This window comes from Gymnoscopelus microlampas, assembly GCF_963454915.1.
Source record: "Gymnoscopelus microlampas genome assembly, chromosome: 1".
Lineage (NCBI taxonomy): Eukaryota > Metazoa > Chordata > Actinopteri > Myctophiformes > Myctophidae > Gymnoscopelus > Gymnoscopelus microlampas.
The window spans coordinates 15,598,062-15,619,249 of NC_139962.1; the positions used below are offsets into that span (position 1 = coordinate 15,598,062).

At 42.9% G+C, this 21,188-nt stretch overlaps 2 protein-coding genes across 8 annotated transcripts in view; one reads left to right on the plus strand and one right to left on the minus strand.

Annotated features, from left to right (window-relative positions):
- The window catches only part of dmxl2 (Dmx-like 2), a 43,456-nt gene extending 36,498 nt beyond the window's left edge, over positions 1 to 6,958 (plus strand). For all 6 annotated transcript variants that reach the window (XM_084051981.1, XM_084051982.1, XM_084051985.1 and 3 more), the window contains 8 exons: positions 1,027 to 1,168; positions 2,281 to 2,341; positions 2,451 to 2,578; positions 2,693 to 2,770; positions 3,667 to 3,758; positions 4,062 to 4,114; positions 4,785 to 5,002; positions 5,236 to 6,958. In XM_084051981.1, coding sequence (XP_083908107.1) covers positions 1,027 to 1,168; positions 2,281 to 2,341; positions 2,451 to 2,578; positions 2,693 to 2,770; positions 3,667 to 3,758; positions 4,062 to 4,114; positions 4,785 to 5,002; positions 5,236 to 5,445 — 982 coding nt within the window. In that variant the 3' untranslated portion in view covers positions 5,446 to 6,958. The remainder of the gene's footprint in view (positions 1 to 1,026; positions 1,169 to 2,280; positions 2,342 to 2,450; positions 2,579 to 2,692; positions 2,771 to 3,666; positions 3,759 to 4,061; positions 4,115 to 4,784; positions 5,003 to 5,235) is intronic.
- Positions 6,959 to 7,418: 460 nt separating this feature from the next.
- On the minus strand, positions 7,419 to 13,677 carry gldn (gliomedin). Of its 2 annotated transcripts, none has more exons than XM_084052040.1 (10): positions 12,813 to 13,677; positions 12,357 to 12,408; positions 12,254 to 12,271; positions 11,807 to 11,896; positions 10,471 to 10,581; positions 10,016 to 10,132; positions 9,605 to 9,670; positions 8,929 to 9,054; positions 8,559 to 8,709; positions 7,419 to 8,413 (listed from the first exon to the last, which is right to left on the minus strand). In XM_084052040.1, exons 1-10 carry the CDS (start codon positions 13,332 to 13,334, stop codon positions 7,948 to 7,950), a joined length of 1,719 nt encoding a protein of 572 aa, XP_083908166.1. In that variant the 5' UTR covers positions 13,335 to 13,677; the 3' UTR covers positions 7,419 to 7,947. The 2 variants fall into 2 exon arrangements, with proteins under 2 accessions (XP_083908166.1, XP_083908165.1); XM_084052039.1 differs by having other exon boundaries at positions 11,798 to 11,896.
- Between the last annotated feature and the right edge of the window lie 7,511 nt (positions 13,678 to 21,188).

Sequence of the window (21,188 nt, forward strand, 5' to 3'; positions counted from 1 at the left end):
TTTCACTGCCCTTATATGTTCAAAACTGTTATCTTTCACGAAATGGAAGGAAGAACCTGTGTTCCAATGCATCCAATGTAGTTATTATTTAAGCTTTCGTTAATACTTACCATTGGTCATTACACAGCTTGGTTGAATGCTTGATTCTGATTGGTTAATCGCTGAATTCAGCGTGTGTTATAAGTGAATAATGACCGATGAGCTCAATAACAGACCACTGTCTAATCAAAGACTTAAAGCACCTGCTCATATCAACCTGCGCTGCTTGGTTTTATGCTGTAGCCAACATGACAGCCCTGTAAACAAACACACCATGTCATTTACAACAAAACGTTGCTCTCAAGAATGTTTTTGAAAACATTTGAAGTGAGAAATAGACGATGCAATAACCGAAAAGTGATTCTATTTGATCCACTACACTTCCTTGTTTACCGTGGTGCAACGGCAGAATACCAAAACGCTCGCCCCAAAACGCAGTCGCCCCGGGGCAAATGCGGTGGTATTATAGGGAAATCGGCCGTATATAGAATGGGGGCGAGTCTTCCGGTTACCTTATGGAATACTTTAATTTGCTTTCCGAGGCGAACATGTCGGCCCAGCCCAACACTTATACTTTCATTGCCGTAAGCAAGGAAATACTTCGTTTTGTTGTTACTTTTGGGTCCATTTTTTAAGTAGCTGTGTAATAAGCTACCTTCAGGGTGATTATCCACCTCCACTCCGCGTCGGTGGATAATCACCCTGTTGGGATTTAATTTTCAATAATGACCACCTACACATACATTATCCCTTGCGTAGATATTTATAAAACCCACAGACATATTTAGCCACTTTCATCTTGGCATCCCTATTTTGGACATTGAAACACAGTTTAAGAAATGTGTTAAAACCTTTCAAAAATAGCTATTAATTTATGAAAAAACATAAAAGATGAATAATGGAGATACGAGGTTTCCAGCTGACAGAGACGATATGCAGTAAACTACTCTTGAAGACCTTTGACCATCCTCATATTATGTTTTACAGCTCTGATGATGCAGATTACCGTTCGTCTCAGACCAACATCGCCCAGGCTAGTAACCCTGCGGCCTTTGCCCAGCAACAGATGCCTGTCGCTTCCTCCATGCCCTGGCTGGGCAGTGGGCAGACCAGCATGGGAGCCAGTGTGGTATGACACTGCAGTCATAGCATTTGTACATACACAGCTGTGAGACGGCCAGTTCCCAGTGTCGATAAGAATCATGTAGTTTCAATTAGTTGCCAACAGGGGGAATGGGAGTTTTGGTGGTGATCCTTGAGACCACTCAACCTTAACAAATGGCTCTATGTATTCAATGGTTGATCCTGCAGATTATTTGGTTACCATATACTGTTTACATTTTATATAATTTTGGATAATAAAAAAAGGTATGGCGATAAGGGCATGTTTTAATCTACAATTAGAAAGCAGTTGGTCCTAGACTTGGACTTTCTTATGCGTCCAGTTGCACAGTTTAATAGCCATCTGCCTCAGGCCAAAGACTAAACAGCCTCTCTGCTGAATCTGTGTAGACTGGGAGTGTGTTTGTGTTGAATAGATAGCACTGCGTAAACACTGATAGTCCCCTATAGCCAGCAACCCCGAGGTACAGATATGCGTCAGACAGCACACAGCCTGGGTTCTTTCTGTCCCAGAGCACCACACACAATGCAGGGTGTCATATAGGTTCATTAGCTTTCAATTTGCATTTCTCAAAGTGAGCCTCAGGAACCCCTGGGAATCCTTGGCTGGGTCTGGAGGATTATCTCCAACAACATCGCGAACATTGCCATAATCCATCCACTTGTAATGAAGAGGGATGGTTTTGTAATGAGGGGTATACATTATTGTGGTCACGTGTCACTCTCCCTGGTGTTGGCACCGTGCTTTCTAGACCAGAGCATAGCATGTGTTTTCTGTGTATTTATTCAGCAGCGATAAGCACCCTAGGAAATTGCTGCAACCACCAGAAACAAGGAAGTAAGAAAATGAGAGAGCCGTGTCATAATTTAGTCAACTTAACACCCAGACTTTTTACAAAATAACCAACAAAAAAGTGAACGCACAATGTTAAGATTTTTTACAAAATAACCAACAAAAAAAGTAAACGCACAATGTTAAGATTTGCTGCTTGAATAGTTTCTTTTAAAGAGATTTTGCATGGAAAAGTGCTCTGAAAAGGGTTAGGCTGCTGGAATATCTATCTGATTTTTGCAAAAACGAATTCTGAGATACATTTGTTTTTGTTTGTTTGTTTTCAGATCATGAAGAGGAACCTAAACAATGTGAAGCGAATGACATCCCATCCCATATATCAGTATTGTAAGTAACCACAATTTTCCCCAGTGCACAGGTGCATTTCAAACATGATACGATATGACGCATTGAGAGTTTAAACGGGGCTGCTCTGTCTTGTCTGTGTCTCTGTCAGACATGACTGGCGCTCAGGACGGCAGTGTGAGGATGTTCGAGTGGAACAGACCGCAGCAGCTCATCTGCTTCAGACAGGCAGGCAACGCCAGGGTCACCCGCCTCTATTTCAACTCCCAAGGCAATAAGGTACATGCTGTAAGATGCCTGTACACACTCTGCAGCCATGTTTTGTCTATCTGTCATGGCTGTTCTAACTTGTCAGCACTCTTCTCTTTCTGTCTTTCTTTCTTATCCTTGCAGTGCGGAGTTGCAGATGGAGAAGGTTTCCTGAGTCTATGGCAGGTTAACCAGACCTCCTCCAACCCAAAACCATATCTGGTGAGAGCATACACAGTGTCATATATGATAATTTAACTCTCCTGTAAGTCCTCTCGAGAGTTAGCCACTTAAGCCCTATTTTATAATTTAAAACATTTTTGAAAGTAGCTGAAAAAGCTGAATAAGCTCACGCCGATGTGTCGTGGGCTTGTAGATCTGCTATTTTTGAACATTTCTGTATATTTTAAAAATGTTCATGTGTAATGGCATGCCAAAAATAGGGATGCCAGGATAAAAGTGATTAAATTAACACATTGGGTGCCAGAGGTTTATTAAAATATTATACGTTCAGTGCCTGCATTTCTTCCATCCACTTACGTTATACGTTTCGTGCTGTAGAAACCCTGACGCGGAAGTGCATGTAAACAGAGCGTGCGTGCGAGACGGTGGAGGGTCCCGACTAACGCCTGGAACAATAATATTTCCAACGCGATCCTCCATTGCAGAGTGATCGACGATCGAAAACGGCTCGCTTCCACCACGTTAAAAAGAAATGGTGATATTAAGCTTTTAGTCAAGGAGATAACATTGGAAACGCCTACCGGAAGGATTTTTGACATGGAGCCACATCCAGCCTCTCCTTCTCAGAAACTCCTTGGGTGATCCCAAAGTGTTGTTTTAGCGCCCCACGTGGGCCCCTCGTATAAAAATAGAATTGGGTCAAAAACGGTCCGGACCGTTTGGATTCTCAAAAACGGTCCGGACCGTTTATGGCACTCGATGTGTTAACACTCAGGATTGCAGTGCAGTACCAAATCCATTGGTGAATTTAAAAAACACTTGATAAGAAGGCGTGCCATAACAGAGCATGGTCAGTTGTGATCAAACTAGTTTTATTTGTTAATTATCCTTTGGAAACCTGCTGTCCCTCTCTACTCGCTCATCCCTGACATCAGAGTTGGCAGTGCCACACTAAGACCTGCGGTGACTTCGCCTTCATCACGTCTTCTAGCCTCATCGCCACGGCCGGACAGTCCAACGACAGCAGGTCAGCGATTTAACCACTTAAACTCTCTATATTTAGTAAACTAATTACTTAATTGGTCAGGGTTGCTTGATCTGCTCTTTTTTTCCTTCTGCACCAAATCTCGTTGCCGAAAATACCGGATCTACAAGGCCACAACAAGGCTCACAACATGCCTTGTTGTGAGCTTGTAAATGTGCTATTTTTGGCGAATGCTCCCCCAGAATAGAGATGCTAGGTTTCAAGGGGTTAACCCCCTTTTCATGTGTATATTTGTTCTTTCATCTCATGGCATTATTATAATTTGTCGATGTGCTTCCTCCACAGAAATGTATGCCTGTGGGATACTCTGGTTTCGCCCGGCAACAGCATGGTCCACGGTAAGAAAATTACTTTGTCTCAATCGCTTCGATGGATGCATGCCTGAAACTCGAACCTCATTACCAAACTCAAAAAGTGCAATCCTCAAAACAGTAAAATAATATCTGGCAGAATAGCAGCTGCATTAAGCCATCAGTTAGTTGAGTTGTAACAGGTTCCATTTACAGTACCCTTGTTGCTATTTTACTTGTCTAGTACGTTGAAATTGTGTAAATGTATTTGTTATTGATTTTCTTTTTCCGTATGTCTCTGCTACCACCACCCCCTGGCCCCCCACAACCCAAAGAAAACACATGGCCCTCTCTTAACACACACATTTCCACTCAAAAGACCACAATGGAAATATGTTTTGACTTGAATGTCAAAGTGGAATGAGAATTGCACTTTGACAACTGCATTTAGTGTTTTACATTATGTGAGAAGTGAAAAGAAAATGGTTTGGCTAAAGGACCAGCCACTGAGGAAAAAGTGACGCAAAAGTCAGGACTAGCGAGTGTAGATGTAGACCAGGTTTTGCAACCTGGTAAAAAAAAAAAGAAAAATCATCCAAGCGACTGAGAAGAACTGTAAACAAGCTCCCCGCCCCTTTTTCACAGCGCACCATTTATTTTACTGTCATCATTTAACCAACATTCAACCATGTTTCACATTGTACTGTTGTACCGTCAGCCTTCCCCTGCCATGAGAACGGGGCCACCGTGCTGCAGTACGCTCCCAGACAGCAGCTGTTGATCACCGGGGGCCGGAAGGGCTTCGTGTGTGTGTTCGACATCCGCCAGAGGCAGCTGCTCCACACCTTCCAGGCCCACGACTCGGCCATCAAGGCCATGGCCCTGGACGCCTCCGAAGACTTCTTCGTCACCGGCTCGGCCGAGGGGAACATGAAGGTGACCCTGCGAGCCACTCGTCGCTCCCCGCTTGACACATTAAGCCAGATTTATACATTGTGTGTCCCGTGCTGGAAATAGACGATCTACAAGCTCACAAAGCGTCACAAAATTACACGTTGGAAGCTTTTAGATCAGCTATTTCTGGCATAGGACACCATCGTATGACTGAGGCCAAATGAGGCTATTGTTTCCTGCTTTCATGCACACTGCTTCTCTTCTCCCCCCTCCAGGTGTGGAAGGTGGCCGGTCACGGCCTCATGCACTCCTTCAGCACGGAACACGCCAAGCAGTCCATCTTTCGCAACATCGGCGCCGGAGTCATGCAGGTGGAGACTCGGCCTGGCAACCGCATCTTCACCTGCGGGGCGGACGGCACTCTGAAGATGCGCGTCCTCCCCGACCGCTACAACCTCCCCAGCCACCTGTTTGACATCCTGTAAATGCGTACTTCCACTGCTAAGAGTCATAACATGAGGGAGAGTGAGAACACGAATGGCATTTATGTAACATTTGCTAGACATAAAGAAGTGGTTTTAACTGAAAGGGGCGGAAGGAAGGTTGGTTGAGAGATAACCGTGCTTTTTTCCACAGCCTCTCAGAGCGTGCACGGTTTGTCCGAACGCGTTTTCACCGTTCCATGGCACAAATCGTACCCCGAGCGGCAGGCGGGAGTTGCAGATATTTAGATTTTCCAAAGCCTGAAAGCAAAGAGTCTCAAGCAAAAGGCGTCATACTTGATTTTTAAAAAAGAAAGCTAGATTTATTGTAATTTTATTGATTAAAATCTCTACTCGTAGAGTGTGTCCATAGGGAAGCTATGCATGTCCTGTTCTCGTTACGCGGTGCAATCACAGGTCTATTGATAGTGCTCTGTAAAAGTGCTCAAGCAAAAATTTTAAAGTGTGTAACTGTCGTCATTTTGTGCCCACAGCTGAAATCTCTTAGCATCTACTTTTAACCAGCACTGTGGTTTGTTATTAAGTCAGTGGTTTCCAGTGTGAAATGAGTTGTTGGAATCTGCATTTTGTTTCAATGGGTCCCCCCACACACACACACCTCCTGGCTTTTCTCTGCCCTTATGGAAGAGTTGATGGTGCATTGCTCCTGTAGTGACCCCTTGTTTCACTGGCTGCCCTGTCACACACTCTGACCTGTAACCTGGTACGGCTCGAGCTGGCCTGATTTGGTCCTCTGTGTGCGTGCGTGTGTGTTCTCACTCTGCTGTCTCTGCCATCTGTACGCCTGCCCGCCCACCTGCCCTCAAATGCCTGTTTGTGAGGCTCACTGCTAGAACATTCCTGTTTGGAAGATGATGTGTTTACTCCTGTGACTGTGGTTTCAATGTCTCCCATTTGTCTGGTCCAAGCCCTAATGCCCTCCCACCCCAAGCAGAAACACAAAGGTACACTTCTGGTTTTGCACAATACTTTTTTTTCCCCTTTTCTTTTTTTTTTATTATTATTTAAATTATTTACATGTTTGTGTTGTTTCCTTTGTAAAACAAGTGATATTTATGTTTTAACTTATTGCCTTTTACGTTAGGAATGTAAGGGGTCTTACTGTATCTGAATGGGAGAATAGTGCAACATGTTATACTGTAAGTTTGTGTTTACCTCACTAGTTGTTTTTACTGTTTTCACCCATAAGGAATAGATATTTGCACTCAGAATCTGGAGACACTATAGTATAAAAGTTTATTTCAAAATGAATAGGCTAACAAAGAAGAAACTGTTATATACAAATGAATGTCTGGCTTTATTTGGCCTCATAGTAAAAAGTCTGAAATAGTTTTAATATATAAATTATATAAATATATATATATGAAATACCACAACAGCTTGTACAAACATAAAAGCATTTTCTTTATTTTTTGGTTTGTATCATACCAGCTGGATTAGTTGTACCTTTTGTTAAGTGTATGTATGGTATTTATTAAAGAGATTTGTGTTTCTGTCCCTCTTTCTGCCCCCCATGTTTACTATCTGTGTATCATGTGTTTTATCAGTGGTCCTACACAGTACAAATCCTCCGTGTCAATTTATCCAATTGTAACTCAAAGGGTGTACAAATGTAACTCTCTGGGTCCATTTGGTTACACATTTGTACACTCAGTGTTAAATTGACACTCAGAATTGTACAGTTTACTGGTGTCTGCTGTGTGTCTACGTATGTAATGCAAATATGAAGCCAACTTCATTGGGGAGATATAACTAGGGCACTGGAGTCTGGAGGTGTGGGAGAGGACAGACTATTCTCCATAGTCTTTGAGTTTTACCTTTGTAAAGTGAATAAATTTAACATTTTTATTTCATCAGGGTGATTTTTTTCTGTTCTTTGTAGTGGTGTAATGTGCCAATGACCCTGCTGCATCAGCTGATAGCAGGCGTCATCTACTGTATTGAGCAGGTGTTGGGAGTTTATAAATTATTAAAACATCTCACATCCATGCAATAAAACAAATATATTGGCATGCAATTACAGGGAATGAGAGAATAATATACAATGGCTAATAAAGACCTTGAGACGTGAAGTGTAAATTCAGATTATAAGTTATAAACTATAACAGCCAGATAAAACTTTTCTGAACCTAGTAATTCCCTTGTCTACAGTGAGCCGAGGAAATAAATACAGCACTAACGGCTACCTTTGAGATGAAAACTATACATTAGGCAATAGCTTGATCTCCTTTGATAATATTGCAATAAGCCTCTATTGATTGATTATGTCTTCTGCCAATGGAAATGGTCTATATGCAGGCAAATACCAGTCTTCATAAAGGAAAAATATATAGAGGGAACCTAAATATAAACAATTTTGTGAACGAATAATCTCAGCATGACTGAGTCTTAAAAGACTTAAAACGGACACGTGGGGCAAAACGAGAAGAAATTGTCACTGCCAGTGAGTAAGCGTATACTGTCCACTCATTGAATAGTGACTGCTCAGTCATCGGAGAGGAAGTGCACGACATACAGTTTGACATAGCCGTGGTCCCACATATACAGGTGTCTGTCCTTGGGGCTGTAGGAAAGCATGGACAGCACTCCGCCAGGTGACCTCAACTCAAAGGTCACATTGACAGGTTTCTCCTTCAGGAGGTCAAAGGCAAAGGTGACCCTGGTGTCCTTGGTGTCGGTGATGTACAGAACGCCGCAGGCAATGAAGGCGTTGCCGGCCTTGGTGCGGGGGTAGGTGGTGTTAATGTAGGACGTGACGGAGAAGGTCTTCTGATCCAACTGGGCCACCATCACGCTGTCATCCACATTGGAGGCAAAGATCAGCCACAGGCCGTTCTCGTCCACCGCCAGTTTGAAATAAGTCTTGGAGTTCTGGAGCAGGTAGGCGAGGTTGCTGAACAAAGCGTTGTTTATGAAGAGTTTGAGGAGCCTTTTGGACTGCAGATCAAATCTGGGAACAGAAACAGAATGTTCAGGCTGTCTTGTGCCGGTGAGAAGAATAGTAACTTGTTTCAGAGCAACAACAGACTGCTAGAGCTACACCAGCACAGCATCCCATCTTTGTTACACATTACATATAAGTGATGATGTCTTACTTGGCAATATTGGAGGTGCCAGCTATGTGATAGTAGAAAGAACCATTGTGAACCATGTGGCCGCAACCCTGATAGAACTTCCTGGCATCCACAAGGCTGCTGCTGCCGTTGTGGAAGGAGGCAATACTTTTGTACTCTTTCAAAATACGACCTGTGGACAAAAGAGGCAATCAGTTAGTGGTCTGATGGGGAGACTGTGTGACCATCAAAGTTCAAGCAAGGGCTGAAAGTATACTCTATTAACAGGACTTAACTAAGGTCCCACGGTCATACTGACACATTAATGCTAGGCAGTGGAGTGGAACACTGATGGCATGAAAACTGTGACTATGTGGACACTGTTTCACCACATCATCTGTGGCCCACGTACCGGAGAAATGCTCCGCGACCCACACGTGCTCATCGCTCAGCAGAGCAGTGTCTCTCATCCACGTGCCGAATGTACTCTCCATCTTGGCCACGTTCCTGGGGTTGATCAGGGACTTGATGAGGCACTCTGAGGAGCAGACGAGATAAACAACTGGTTCTATACATTACTGGTTGTCAGCATCGGGTCCAGGGACCACCTAGGGTGTCCAAAGGGGTCTGTAACTCTGAGGATGTACAAATGGAACCAAACATTTCCATTTGTACACTCTCAGCTGCAGTTAGCCTACAAATCTGTAAGAGTCTACTCTATGTGGCCCTGGCAGGCCCCAGACTAGAAAATGTGTTACATCATTGGTTCTCAACGTGGGGTCTGGGGACTCCCAAGGGTCCTTTGGGTGGTACCAGGGGGTCCCCAGCAAAATGTGTTAATATAGCGTCACAATCATTTTAACCATATTTTATACTTTGGCTATTCAAAAATAGCAGATATACAAGGTCATAGCGCCGCACCGAGTGCCGCGCGCTATGAACTTGTAGATCTGCTATTTTGGAAAAATCCCTGGCACAAAATATTTTTGAGATGGGGGGGTCAGCAGCCAAATACATATCACTTTGGAGTTTGAGAACCACTGTATTACATTCTCAAACAAAATGTTATGCGAGGGGGAAAATCCTACCTTTCTTCTTTGCTGGATTCTCTCGCAGCTTCCCAGTCTCATCATTTGGAATAGCGTGTGATGGCCCTGAAACATGAAATGTGTGGATGATAACTGGGCCAACCACTGTTTGAAGTCCATAAAGTGTATAATAGTCTATGTTGAACTACTAATGTAGCCTATGGTTCCCAACCGTTTCTGGATCAGGGCCCACCTGAAAATCTTCAAAAGCATCTGTGTGGCCCACCCATCTGACCACTTAATACAGCAGCTATTCGACTGCCGTGTTAAGTGGCCGGATAGGAGGGCCGTGTGCATTTTCAGGGCATGTTTATTTTGATGATCAATCAATCGATTGTGTTCCAACTTGGATCACTGCCCACAGGTTGAGAATGGCTGGCCTAAGTGTTGTAGTTATTGAGGGAATCTCACCCAGGGTTTGCGCAGCATGAAGGTGGCCCTTGTGGCTCCTGTTCCTGGGTGGTCCCTGGGGACCAGGGGGTCCAGGAGGGCCCACAGACCCAGGAGCACCTGGAGGACCCGGAGGACCTGCATAGAAGACAATACCTCTCAGTCTGCAAGAGGATCACTGTTCTAAAGAAAACTACATTCTCCTTTACTTTTTAGATTTTGAGTTAGAATGGGCAGCCCTCTGCACTCCTACAATAGGATACTTAAAGATGATTTCACACTTCCCATCTGTGGCCACTTTGAGATGTTCTGATGATCCTATTGAGTATTTTATCACAATTTAATGAGGATGAAAAATGAAGACATGAAGACAACTCCACACAAAATCCAGAGTGTTAATTTAATTCTGAGAGGGTAAAAATGTACCCGTATAGGTACATTTTTACTTGGATTGTACTGTTCGTAGGTCTACTTGCCTTCCAGAATAACATCATTGGATGGCTGTGCTTTCTCTCCTTGAGCACCCGGAGGTCCTGCATCTCCTTTCTCTCCTGGTTTTCCTTTCTCTCCTAGTTCTCCTTTCTCACCTGGAGGATGGGATGGGACGTAGGTCAGGAGGTCATCATTTTGTTTTGAGCATTCGTGCATTTAGACATGCAGTGAAATTAGCATATTGTGAGAACAATGAATCATTCCATTGAGTGATTGGTGAAGCATGCCATGCACTCATGAGCAGCATAATGGATGTGGGAGAAGAGAGAGGAAAAGGCAGTTTCACTTCATTCAGCTGATGCCCAAAACCACAGTCATCATGAATAACATTAGCCTAGAGTAGGAAAGAAAGACATTTCAACCCCCTCCTTCCAGTTCAATAATGACTGAGTTTCAGGAAGCGCTACCCACTGAAATCCAGTGGTGGACAAAGTACTTAATCCCAATACTTGAGACAAAGTACTCGGATACGTAGATAGTATTCAAAAGCACATGCTTTTAAAAAATACCCAAGTATTCAAAAGTACACATTACAAAGGACATTTTCTTTGTTAATTGCTGTATTAACATTTCCCCATCAAAAGTGAAAGATTTTCCAGAAACAAGCACACAAGACACAATGCGTCACAATGTGATGTGTTGTGAGCTTGTAGATCTGCTATTTTCACTAGATTTGACATAGGGCTTAAGTGGTTAATTCATAATGTTATTTTTCCCTCCCCAGAAATGTAGTAGTCAAAAGTGCAACATTTGAATGCAAAAACACAAAAACTCAAGTACAGATACTAGAATTACAGTACTCAATTTACTGTACTTTAGAATACTGTCCACCACTGCTGAAATCTGCCATCATCATTATGATCCATGATCCATGCATAATCTGGGAATTCTCCTGGAGTTAGTTCTGAAGGTTCATGCGTGAGTGGGCACATATGGGCGTGTGTGTGTGTGTGTGTGTGTGTGTGTGTGTGTGTGTGTGTGTGTGTGTGTGTGTGTGTGTGTGTGTGTGTGTGTGTGTGTGTGTGTGTGTGTGTGTGTGTGTGTGTGTGTGTGTGTGTGTGTGTGTGTGTGTGTGTGTGTGTGTGTGTGTGCGCGCGCGCGCGCGCGTGAGCACACTTTGGCGTTTTGACCCTGTGGTCATACTCAACCCCTTTGACTGTTGCATTGTACCAGTGTTTGGTTCTTTGCTAAAAAAGAAAGAAAAGGAAAGAGCGAAAGGAAAAACGAAAAAGGCCAATTTTGCCCCAAGGCACCAATCAGATGCACTGTGAGGGAAGACGTTTTTGAATCCGACCGTTGTGCCCTTGTTACCTTTTTTACCTCGTTTGCCATCGACCCCAGGCTGTCCGTCCTGTCCTGGGATGCCATCAGTACCATTGTACCCAGGCCTAGCATCAAGACCAGGCAAACCTAATAACACAAAAGAAACCTCATAGCCAAGGGCAGTATGTGAACATAGGAGACATGGGCCACTACCTCACAAAAGAAGCAAGTCAGATTATTGTGTTCATTTAAGTCACTTAACAACAACTTACAGTAAGCCCTATATATGCTTTATTGTACAATGAATAGCTAAAATAGATGATCTACCAGCTCACATCTCATCACGACGTGACTCGTTGTGAGCTTGTATTACTATTTTATTAAATGTTAGATGGTTTGTTTAAATCTATTTTAAAGGTTTTTCCCTTTAATAAAAGTTTTACTGTATAGATAAAACGAAATTAGAATGGTCAAGTTTACATATTGCTCTTTTGATATACTCACCAGGGGGCCCTGGGGGTCCTGAAAAAGAATGAACAGGCTAGTTAAGAATGAAGACTTTCTTGCATGGTTATAGGATATACCATTTTGTATGACTATGACATACCAGCAATGCAGACTCCCTTAGTGCTGTTGCAAATGTCAATTAGCAGTTTGATCTAAAAAGAAAGAGCAAATATCAGAATGTCATCAAATTGTCATCAAAATGTTCCATAATCCATCACATCATGGCCAAATATTACAAAAATATGAAAATTAAAAGAAAACGGTTGTTGCTTTGTAATTCACAAACACTCCTATACAAATCCACATGTATACGCATTATTTAACCACTTTAACCCTATATACAGTACTTAGTGAACCTTTGAGAACCAACTTAGTTGACTGGGGTGATACTTAGTTTGCGCCTTTTTCCTGTCTACACCAAATTGCTTCGCCAAAAATAGCCAATCTATAAGCTTGTGAACTTGTAGATCTGCTATTGTCGCCGAATGTTCGCCCCCCAGAATTTCTCTCTCCCTCCGCGACTGTCTTTCTTTCTCTGTCTCTTCATCTTCCTCACCGGCACCATGGAGTAGGTCATCATCATCAGCATGTCATCTTGCACCTCCACCTTGTGATGCCCATGACTGTGACTGTGTCTATGCTTCATCTCATGCCTCATCTCCTCTTCCGCCTCGCCCCGGGTCGGTCGCTGCGGCCCCCCCAGTGCCTCCCCTAGGGTCGGCTTAGTGGGCTCCTGCCTCGCCGGCTCTCCCTCCGGGTCACTCTTATTCCCCTCCAAATGATGACTCCTCTTGTTCCTGCTGGAATACTGGTACTGGTACTGTCCTCCTGAGCCTCCCTGTGGACCAGCTCCCGCTCCTGCGCCTGCTCCTGCTCTCGGTAGCTCCTGGAGGAACTCCACCACGGAGCTCTGCTCTACCTCGTCCAGCCTCGCCTCTGCCCGCTCCAACCGAGCCCACTGCTGGTTCTGCTGGACCAGGAGCACCAGGAGGCCTACGGTGTTCAGCGCGGCCACTGCACACGTCCCGTACAGGACCAGGCGCTGGGCCAGAGTCATGCTGGGGGTCGGGATCCACATGGTTCGCCCCTCTCCTCCTCTTCTCCTCTCTTAAGGATCGCCGACCGGTTTCGGGCAAACACACAGAAGAACGGAACTACAATTCTCTTGAGGGTGGCTTGGGACAAGAGTCCGACACATCAGTGTCCTGTAAGAACAGAGCAATGTCTGATCTTACACTTCCTCGATGGAAGCTGAAGCCCCGATAATCCAATGACAAGGTCCTGTGATGTGCTGAAATCCTAGATCACGTCCAAATTGTGAGGTTCATTTAGATCCAAGCGCTCACTGATTCCCTGTTTTCCCCTTGATGTAGATGTTAGCTCGGGTGGTCCCCTCTGAAGGCAAACTAGTAAAAGCGGTCCTTGTTGTGTGCCAAGTGTAGTAGAGAGTGTGTATGTGTGTACAGTATGTATTTGTAATGTAGGGGTGGGCATGACACAATCCTCTGGGCTTGTCTGGGAAAAGAAAGCCCCCGCCTGTTCAGTCACCTGATTTATATTCAGCACAACCCATTCTAGTGCCCAGCCGTGGGCAGACACACACACACACACACACACACACACACACACACACACACACACACATACACACACACACACACACACACACACACACACACACACACACACACACACACACACACACACAGAAACACACAGAAACACACACAGATACACATGTACGTATGCTCTCCATTGGGCATTTTACCAACATGGTTAACTTTCTCCCCACATATATAATATCAAATAGATTCTAACTTATCATTAAGTCTTTAAATTTGAAAGAAAGGCATCTGAAAAGAAAATGTCCTGTTCTGTGCTGCATGTCAGTGTACAAAGACTTTCCAAGAGTTTTTGTTTTTAAAGTTATATAATAAGTTATATAATGCATCCTCATGCAAGGTTGGCTCTTACATAGCAAGGGATAGCATGATGCTGTTGCTATTGATGCCTATTTTTGTTTTGTTTTGTTTTTTACATTGCATTTTGCATTGTATAAAGTAGCAACAATTTGACAAATGATAAAAAAGAATTGCAGGAACAGCAGGAGTAGCTTTTAAATCACACTTCATCACACATTAGTGTCTCTCTCAACCAACTAGGGAGCGAGACTATTTCACTCCCATTACTGTTCGGATCTCTGCCAAGAACGTTTGAATCCTTACTTATTTCTCCCGCGGCACTAGACCTTGCCATCACAGCTTCCATCCAACAACAGCAATGACCCATTTCCATTGCTCTGATTTGGTCTGGGAAAGTGACATTTTACAAGAAAAATTACAGGGTCGTTTAAAACAAAAAGTGCTGCTAACCTCCGCCATGAAAGATTAAACATGTAAGTGGCCCACTTACAGTATATCATTAGGTCATTCAGCTATTTGGCCTGTTTGAGGTTATGGAGTAACTGTGGCACAGTCATGTGAACACAGACAGACACAGACAGACATACGCACACGCACACGCGCACACGCACACACACACACACACACACACACACACACACACACACACAATTCAGAATCAGTTTTATTTGTCACATCACATGTTTTCAGTTGTAAAGTGGGTGAAATTATTTTTTCGTGCATGCTCCATCATTTTGTAGTATTCTGTGCGAAGAGAGAGGACAGAGGCAGAGTGAGAGCAAAGGGAAATAATTTAGATAGAAACAGATTTAAATATATATACAGTACAGATAGCATATACATAACATATATACATACAACACACACACACGTCTGTGCGCTAAACATGTCCTGGTAGGTCAATGTCAGACTATGAGCTATGCCATGCCGGCCTCTGAAGGCCCCTGGAGCTGTAGGTCATGGCAGACATCTGCCATTTCTACATGAATTGCCTGACTAGATGTGTACATACAGCAGTCTTCAGCATGCACAGTTCCACTGTGTTCTGTGTGTTCTGTGAGGTCAGCCTGGGTCTGGTGAACACAATCTTCCATTACATTGGCCTCCAAGCCATAACAGCACTCTCCAGATAGAAAAGTAAACAAATCATCATTGAAGATTCAAGATGTTTTTTTTTTTTTTGTACTTCTGTACTGGTACATCAGATGTGTTGGTTCCTCAACACAGCCTTGTAGCAGCAATTGTAAAACAACAACAAAGAACTCATGGTGATAAAGAGGAATAACAGCTAACAATGACCAAGAACAATAATAAAGCAGTAGTACAAGAGAGACATCAATCCTAAGACATAAGTTGACATTGCATCATGCATTATTATCCCAAATGTATGTAGTTCCAAAACCACTGAACTGAATTTTCATCCATGAAATCAGATGTTTGCTCAGTTCAACTTCCACTTTAGTCAAATACATTCTTCTCATGTCTAATTAGACCTCTGTGTGTGTGTGTGTGTGTGTGTGTGTGTGTGTGTGTGTGTGTGTGTGTGTGTGTGTGTGTGTGTGTGTGTGTGTGTGTGTGTGTGTGTGTGTGTGTGTGTGTGTGTGTGTTGCAACACTTCTGTCTGTGTCTGCCTGAGGAGTATCTGCTGGAGATGAGCTTCACCTCTCTCTCTCTCTGTGGTACAGATGTCTGTCCAGCTGGCCCAGGTTGTTAGAACCACCACCCCATGACCTGACATAATCTCCCTGCATGCTTCATCTCATCTCACCCTGCCTGACACTCCTCCATAACTTTGTATTTTGGAGATGTGTAAATGCCCCCCACAACACACACACACACACACACACGCACACACGCACACACGCACACACGCGCGCGCGTGTAGGTACGCACCCAGGCATGCACTCATGAGCACACGCCAGACACATACATTCAACCAAAATATACGCCTTTGAACTAGATTACGGACATAAACCCTGGCAAAACACCAATGATTAGAGTGATACTGTCTTTTTTTAAAGACATAATAGTAGCCTATTACTAAGAAAATTTACAATGTATAGCAACGTATATATTTATTTAACAAAATTGTATAATTCGATAATTATTTTAAAACTTTTTTTATGTCAGTCTCATGTCACTTTTTAATTTCTTGAAGAACTTACAACATTATAGTACAGTATGACATTCTTATAACAGACATATATGGCATTTTCCAAAGTATGCCTTGTTTTATGACGATAGTAGTAGGCTAGTAGCAGTAGTAGTAGTACTATGACTTGTTATGATAGTATATGAGTTATTTAATCAAAAATGCAAAGTCTATTTGTCACATAGCACTGAGTAGTGATATATTCTTTGATGACAATTACAGTTACAATTTAGGCATTGGCGCTCTTATCCAGAGTGACTTACGATAACCAAGGTAAATAATCACATAAATAGAATGCAGTGAGAATAGTGTAGTGTCTCAAGACAGCCTGATCGCCAGAGAATTAGTATACATTGCACGGATTTGTGCACGTCATTCCGTGCATAGTCGCCTAGAAACCCCCAAATTCCGTGCATATGTACGGGGAGTCCCACGGTGGGCGTAACCAGTCGCAACCCGGAAAAACCAGGAAGTAGAGCAGTCCCCACAAGAAAATTTACGATTCTGTGCCTATCGGTACGTAACTCAAACGGCGCTGAGTAGGCTCAAGGGAATGTCGCAATGTTCAGGACGGCAACTCGCTCGCTTTAGCTCGCTCGGTGGTCCTTCACACGGCGACAATTCCCTTGAGACTGCGCGCCTCCAAAATGGTTTAGTCACAATGGGGGAGATGCGAGGCGGCTATGCACGGAATTTGTGGTTTTCCAGTAGTCTATGCACGGATTTTGAGAAACGTTGAAAAACGTTCAATGAGAACGTTTCCTCTGGCGATCGGGTTGCTCAAGAAACTAGGATAGCAGGTAAACAATGAACCTATCATCTGTCTAAATAACATGCTATCTAATTCACATTAACAAGAAACTCTAAGAAACAAAAAACATCTGACCAATAAGATATGTCTACAATGTGGCAAGAAGGGATACATGCGTGTGTGCGTGTGCGTGTGCGTGTGTGTGTGTGTGTGTGTTAGACAGAGTATGAGTACTGAGTAGAGTATGATGTTTTCATATTTCTTGACAAAAGTTTCATATATATACATATATTGTGATTACATTTTTTTGTGAGGTTCTGAATGCCTTCAGTGTTCTATGAGGAGATACTTTTGTGGCAGTCCCATTTTTTAAACCTCTGACCCTTGGCTAAAATGTTGCATAACTTATGATAAGGCCATGAATAACATGTTTAAAACTCTCACAAATCAACATACTGTACATTGTGGATGTCATGATGAGAATGATCCATGATGTGGAAAATCCAGATAAGGGAGAGACAACCTAATTCAAACCTAAGTTAAATGGTCAAAAAAAGCTTGCCACTTTCCACCTGCTTCGGTACAAAGCCTAATTTATACTCCATAGAACAGCTGTGTCTCAAAAGAGCAGTTCTACATTAAAGTTAACAGCTTGTTATCTTGTTGTAGATATGCCCTTTTATGGTTGTGCAATGGAGTATGTATTAATCACTTTCAACCTGGTGTCACTAGGTTTTGGGCATGTCAGGCAAAGAATAAAAAAATAATGAAAAAAAGCAAAAGTATAAGCATAGTACACAGTCGACCGTATCTATGTATGTTCTCCTCAGCCCTATGTTCCCTCAACCCTGACACGAGCCCCAACCCTAACCCCAACCATAAGCTGAAGTAACAAAGGGCTGAGGGAACATAGGGCTGACCTCACTTGTACATCGGCTATTTACACTATTCATCGTATGACAAAAGTATAGGTGCTTAAGTGGTTAAGGTTTACTGATGATAACCCATCCAGTCAGTGGCTCACAGCTTGTCAGGTTGTGAACATAAAGAGTTTAAAACCCCAACAATTCCCTATCTACATATGTTTGTATGGGGGCGGGGTGGAGTCATGGTGACAAAGATGCGGTTGACCACGACACAGCGGCCAGCGACAGGGTTACATTAACATCTATTTTACGTAAGCCAGTTGCCAGTTGGAGCCTCTACATGCTTATGCATGCAGAGGAATCCGGCCCTCTATCGTCATTTGGGGCCGCGCTCTCTAGGCCGGGCCCCCAGTACACAGACAGCCATTTGAACACTTCACATTCTTGGGCCCGCGTGTAGGCGGTGAGTGAATTAACAGTGAGTCCTTTATACAGTCGAAATGGTACAAAGGCACCGCCTTCCCAAAACAAGATCGGCTTTGTGACAAATGGAAAAACAATACTGAGAATGACCGGGACATATGAACAAGGAGAGGTAAACGACTTACAAGTAAACATTTTTCCAAAATGAACCTCTCTTGTGGCATCGGTGTAAAAAAACAAAAAACACACTGCAGTTGTAATAAAATTTCATAGCAAGCAAGGAGACAAGACAATACAATAGAGTTGCATGAGGAGAGGCAGGATGAAGGGAGGCTTTAACAAGTGTTGTGATGATAAAGAATGAGTTCAGATTGATGAGGTTTGACAAAAGTATAGAGAACAGCAATCACATTACAGAGAAATACAAAAATAAAAGATACATAGAGAAACAGTACTTTAGGGGCAGGTGTAAAGTTTATGACCACATATGGGGTTCATCCACAGTGCATCTGGCTAGGCTGAGCATTCATTCAGTGCAGTGGCTGATCTCTGTCGCTGCATTGGTGACTCCTATCAGCGAGGAGCAGAAGTGGGAAGATGAGCTTTTTCCTCCGCATGCTTTACATCCTCCCTGTGAAACTCCTCACTGTCATTTGAAAGCAGTGGTGGAAAGTCATCACAGAGGCAAATATTGTACTTTTACTCCACTACAATTATTTGAAAACTTTAGTCTCTAGTTACCTTTCAGATATAAATGATTACCTTATAAAACATGCATTAACCACTTCAGCCCTATTTCATACATAGGCTATTTGAAAATAGCCTATCTACAAGCTTGAGCTTGTAGATCTGCTATTTTCAAATATTGTAGTATTTTTACTTTTGGTACTTTAAGTACATTTGATACCAATACTTTTGTACTTTTACTCAAGTAAAGTAAAAAATCATCATCATCAAAAGTTTTATATATATACATATATTGTGATTATATTTTTGTGTGAGGTTCTGAAAGCCTTCAGTGTTCTGTGAGGAGATACTTTTGGGGCAGTCCCATTTTTTAAACCTCTGACCCTTGGCTAAAATGTTGCATAACTTATGATAATGCCATGAATAACATGTTTAAAACTCTCACAAATCAACATACTGTGCATTGTGGATGTCATGATGAGAATGATCCATGATGTAGAAAATCCAGATAAGGGAGAGACAACCTAATTCAAACCTAAGTTAAATGGTCAAAAAAAGCTTGCCACTTTCCACCTGCTTCGATACAAAGCCTAATTTATACTCCATAGAACAGCTGTGTCTTAAAAGAGCAGTTCTACATGAAAGTTAACAGCTTGTTATCTTGTTGTAGATATGCTCTTTTAGTAAGCGATATTGTTGTGCGACATTTCATACATAGGCTATTTGAAAATAGCCTATCTACAAGCTGACTCCGCGTCACATAGCGACACGTTGTGAGCTTGTAGATCTGCTATTTTCAAATATTGTAGTATTTTTACTTTTGGTACTTTAAGTACATTTTGATACCAATACTTTTGTACTTTTACTCAAGTAAAGTAAAAAATCATCATCATCATCATCATCATCATCATCATCATCATCATCATCATCATTATTATTATTATTATTACTGCTGCTACAATGTTTAAGGAAACCTTCTGTACTCGTATACGAGACGTAACAAATAAAGAAACCTTGAACTGTTGTGATGATGATAAAATGATGAGTATCTAATTACAGACAGTGGCGTGCAGAGAGCTGACCAGGGACCGGTCATAACAGAGAATTTAATAAGCACTTTGAGAGACTGCTGCTGTGTACAGATAAATCTTTAATAATAACAAAAGAAAGCAGGTGTTCTGTGGAACTCTCCTACGAGAGTATAGAGCACACTCAAACATAAGGGCATGGTCTCACAAAATCCTTTTGATGATCAAAGGAGCCCGGAACACTTGTGTTACATCACCAGACAAAAGTCAAAGATCAACCATGATGGAATGTTACTTTGGGGCTGAAATGGGAAACATTTTTTATTCACAACTCGTACCCATTGATGCAGCTCCAGTCTGCTCAAGGCCACTGGCAAAATCCCAACCCTCAAGGTTATAGGGAAGTTGTTATGACGTTTGCATTACCCTGACCTGGCACACAACCATGACAGACTGTCTATAAAGAGATGGCCATTATGATGAGACGGTGCACATCTCTCATACTGTACCAGCCGTCAGTGTGTTCAGTGTTGAACGGGTTGTTTTGAATCGGTGTCCTCATGGATTTACTCTCTGCTTGCGAACGGACGATGGCTTCGGTACACTTGGACGGTGTAATGCCGCAGGCCATCACGGTGTCTGTCAACATAACGTTGCTTTCTGGATCACAGAACGCCACGGTCGTGGGATCAGAGGGCATCCCCGTGGCAACTAGAATCCTATTCCTGCTCCTCGCTTTGCTCATCGCTGCTTTGAGCCATACAAACAGGTCTTCTGTACCAGGTTAGTCCCAGAGCAATAACCCACTGAATGTGTTGAATCTACAAACATTATTCATCGATTAGCAGATTACTCATTGCATATGGAATTTTCTGTGCAAGAATGAGCTTTATGACTTTTATTTATTACACGGCAGGTCCTTCCTTCTGTCTGGGCTTTGGACCACTGTTGTCCTATCTGAGGTTCATCTGGACCGGCATTGGAACGGCCAGTAACTACTACAACATCAAGTATGGAGACATCGTCAGGGTCTGGATCAATGGAGAGGAGACTCTCGTGCTCAGCAGGTGGGTTCTCCCCATGCATGCGTTGTCTGTCAGAGT

What these genes read in the sequence shown, in the direction of transcription:
- gldn (XM_084052039.1), bottom strand. Translation starts at nt 13,334, where the DNA reads ATGTGGATCCCGACCCCCAGCATGACTCTGGCCCAGCGCCTGGTCCTG. An exon ending in TGACCTACTCCATGGTGCCG is followed by an intron (nt 12,409 to 12,812) that starts GTGAGGAAGATG and finishes CTTTCTTTTTAG; the next exon opens with ATCAAACTGCTAATTGACAT. An exon ending in GGCACCTCCAATATTGCCAA is followed by an intron (nt 8,414 to 8,558) that starts GTAAGACATCAT and finishes TTCTGTTCCCAG; the next exon opens with ATTTGATCTGCAGTCCAAAA.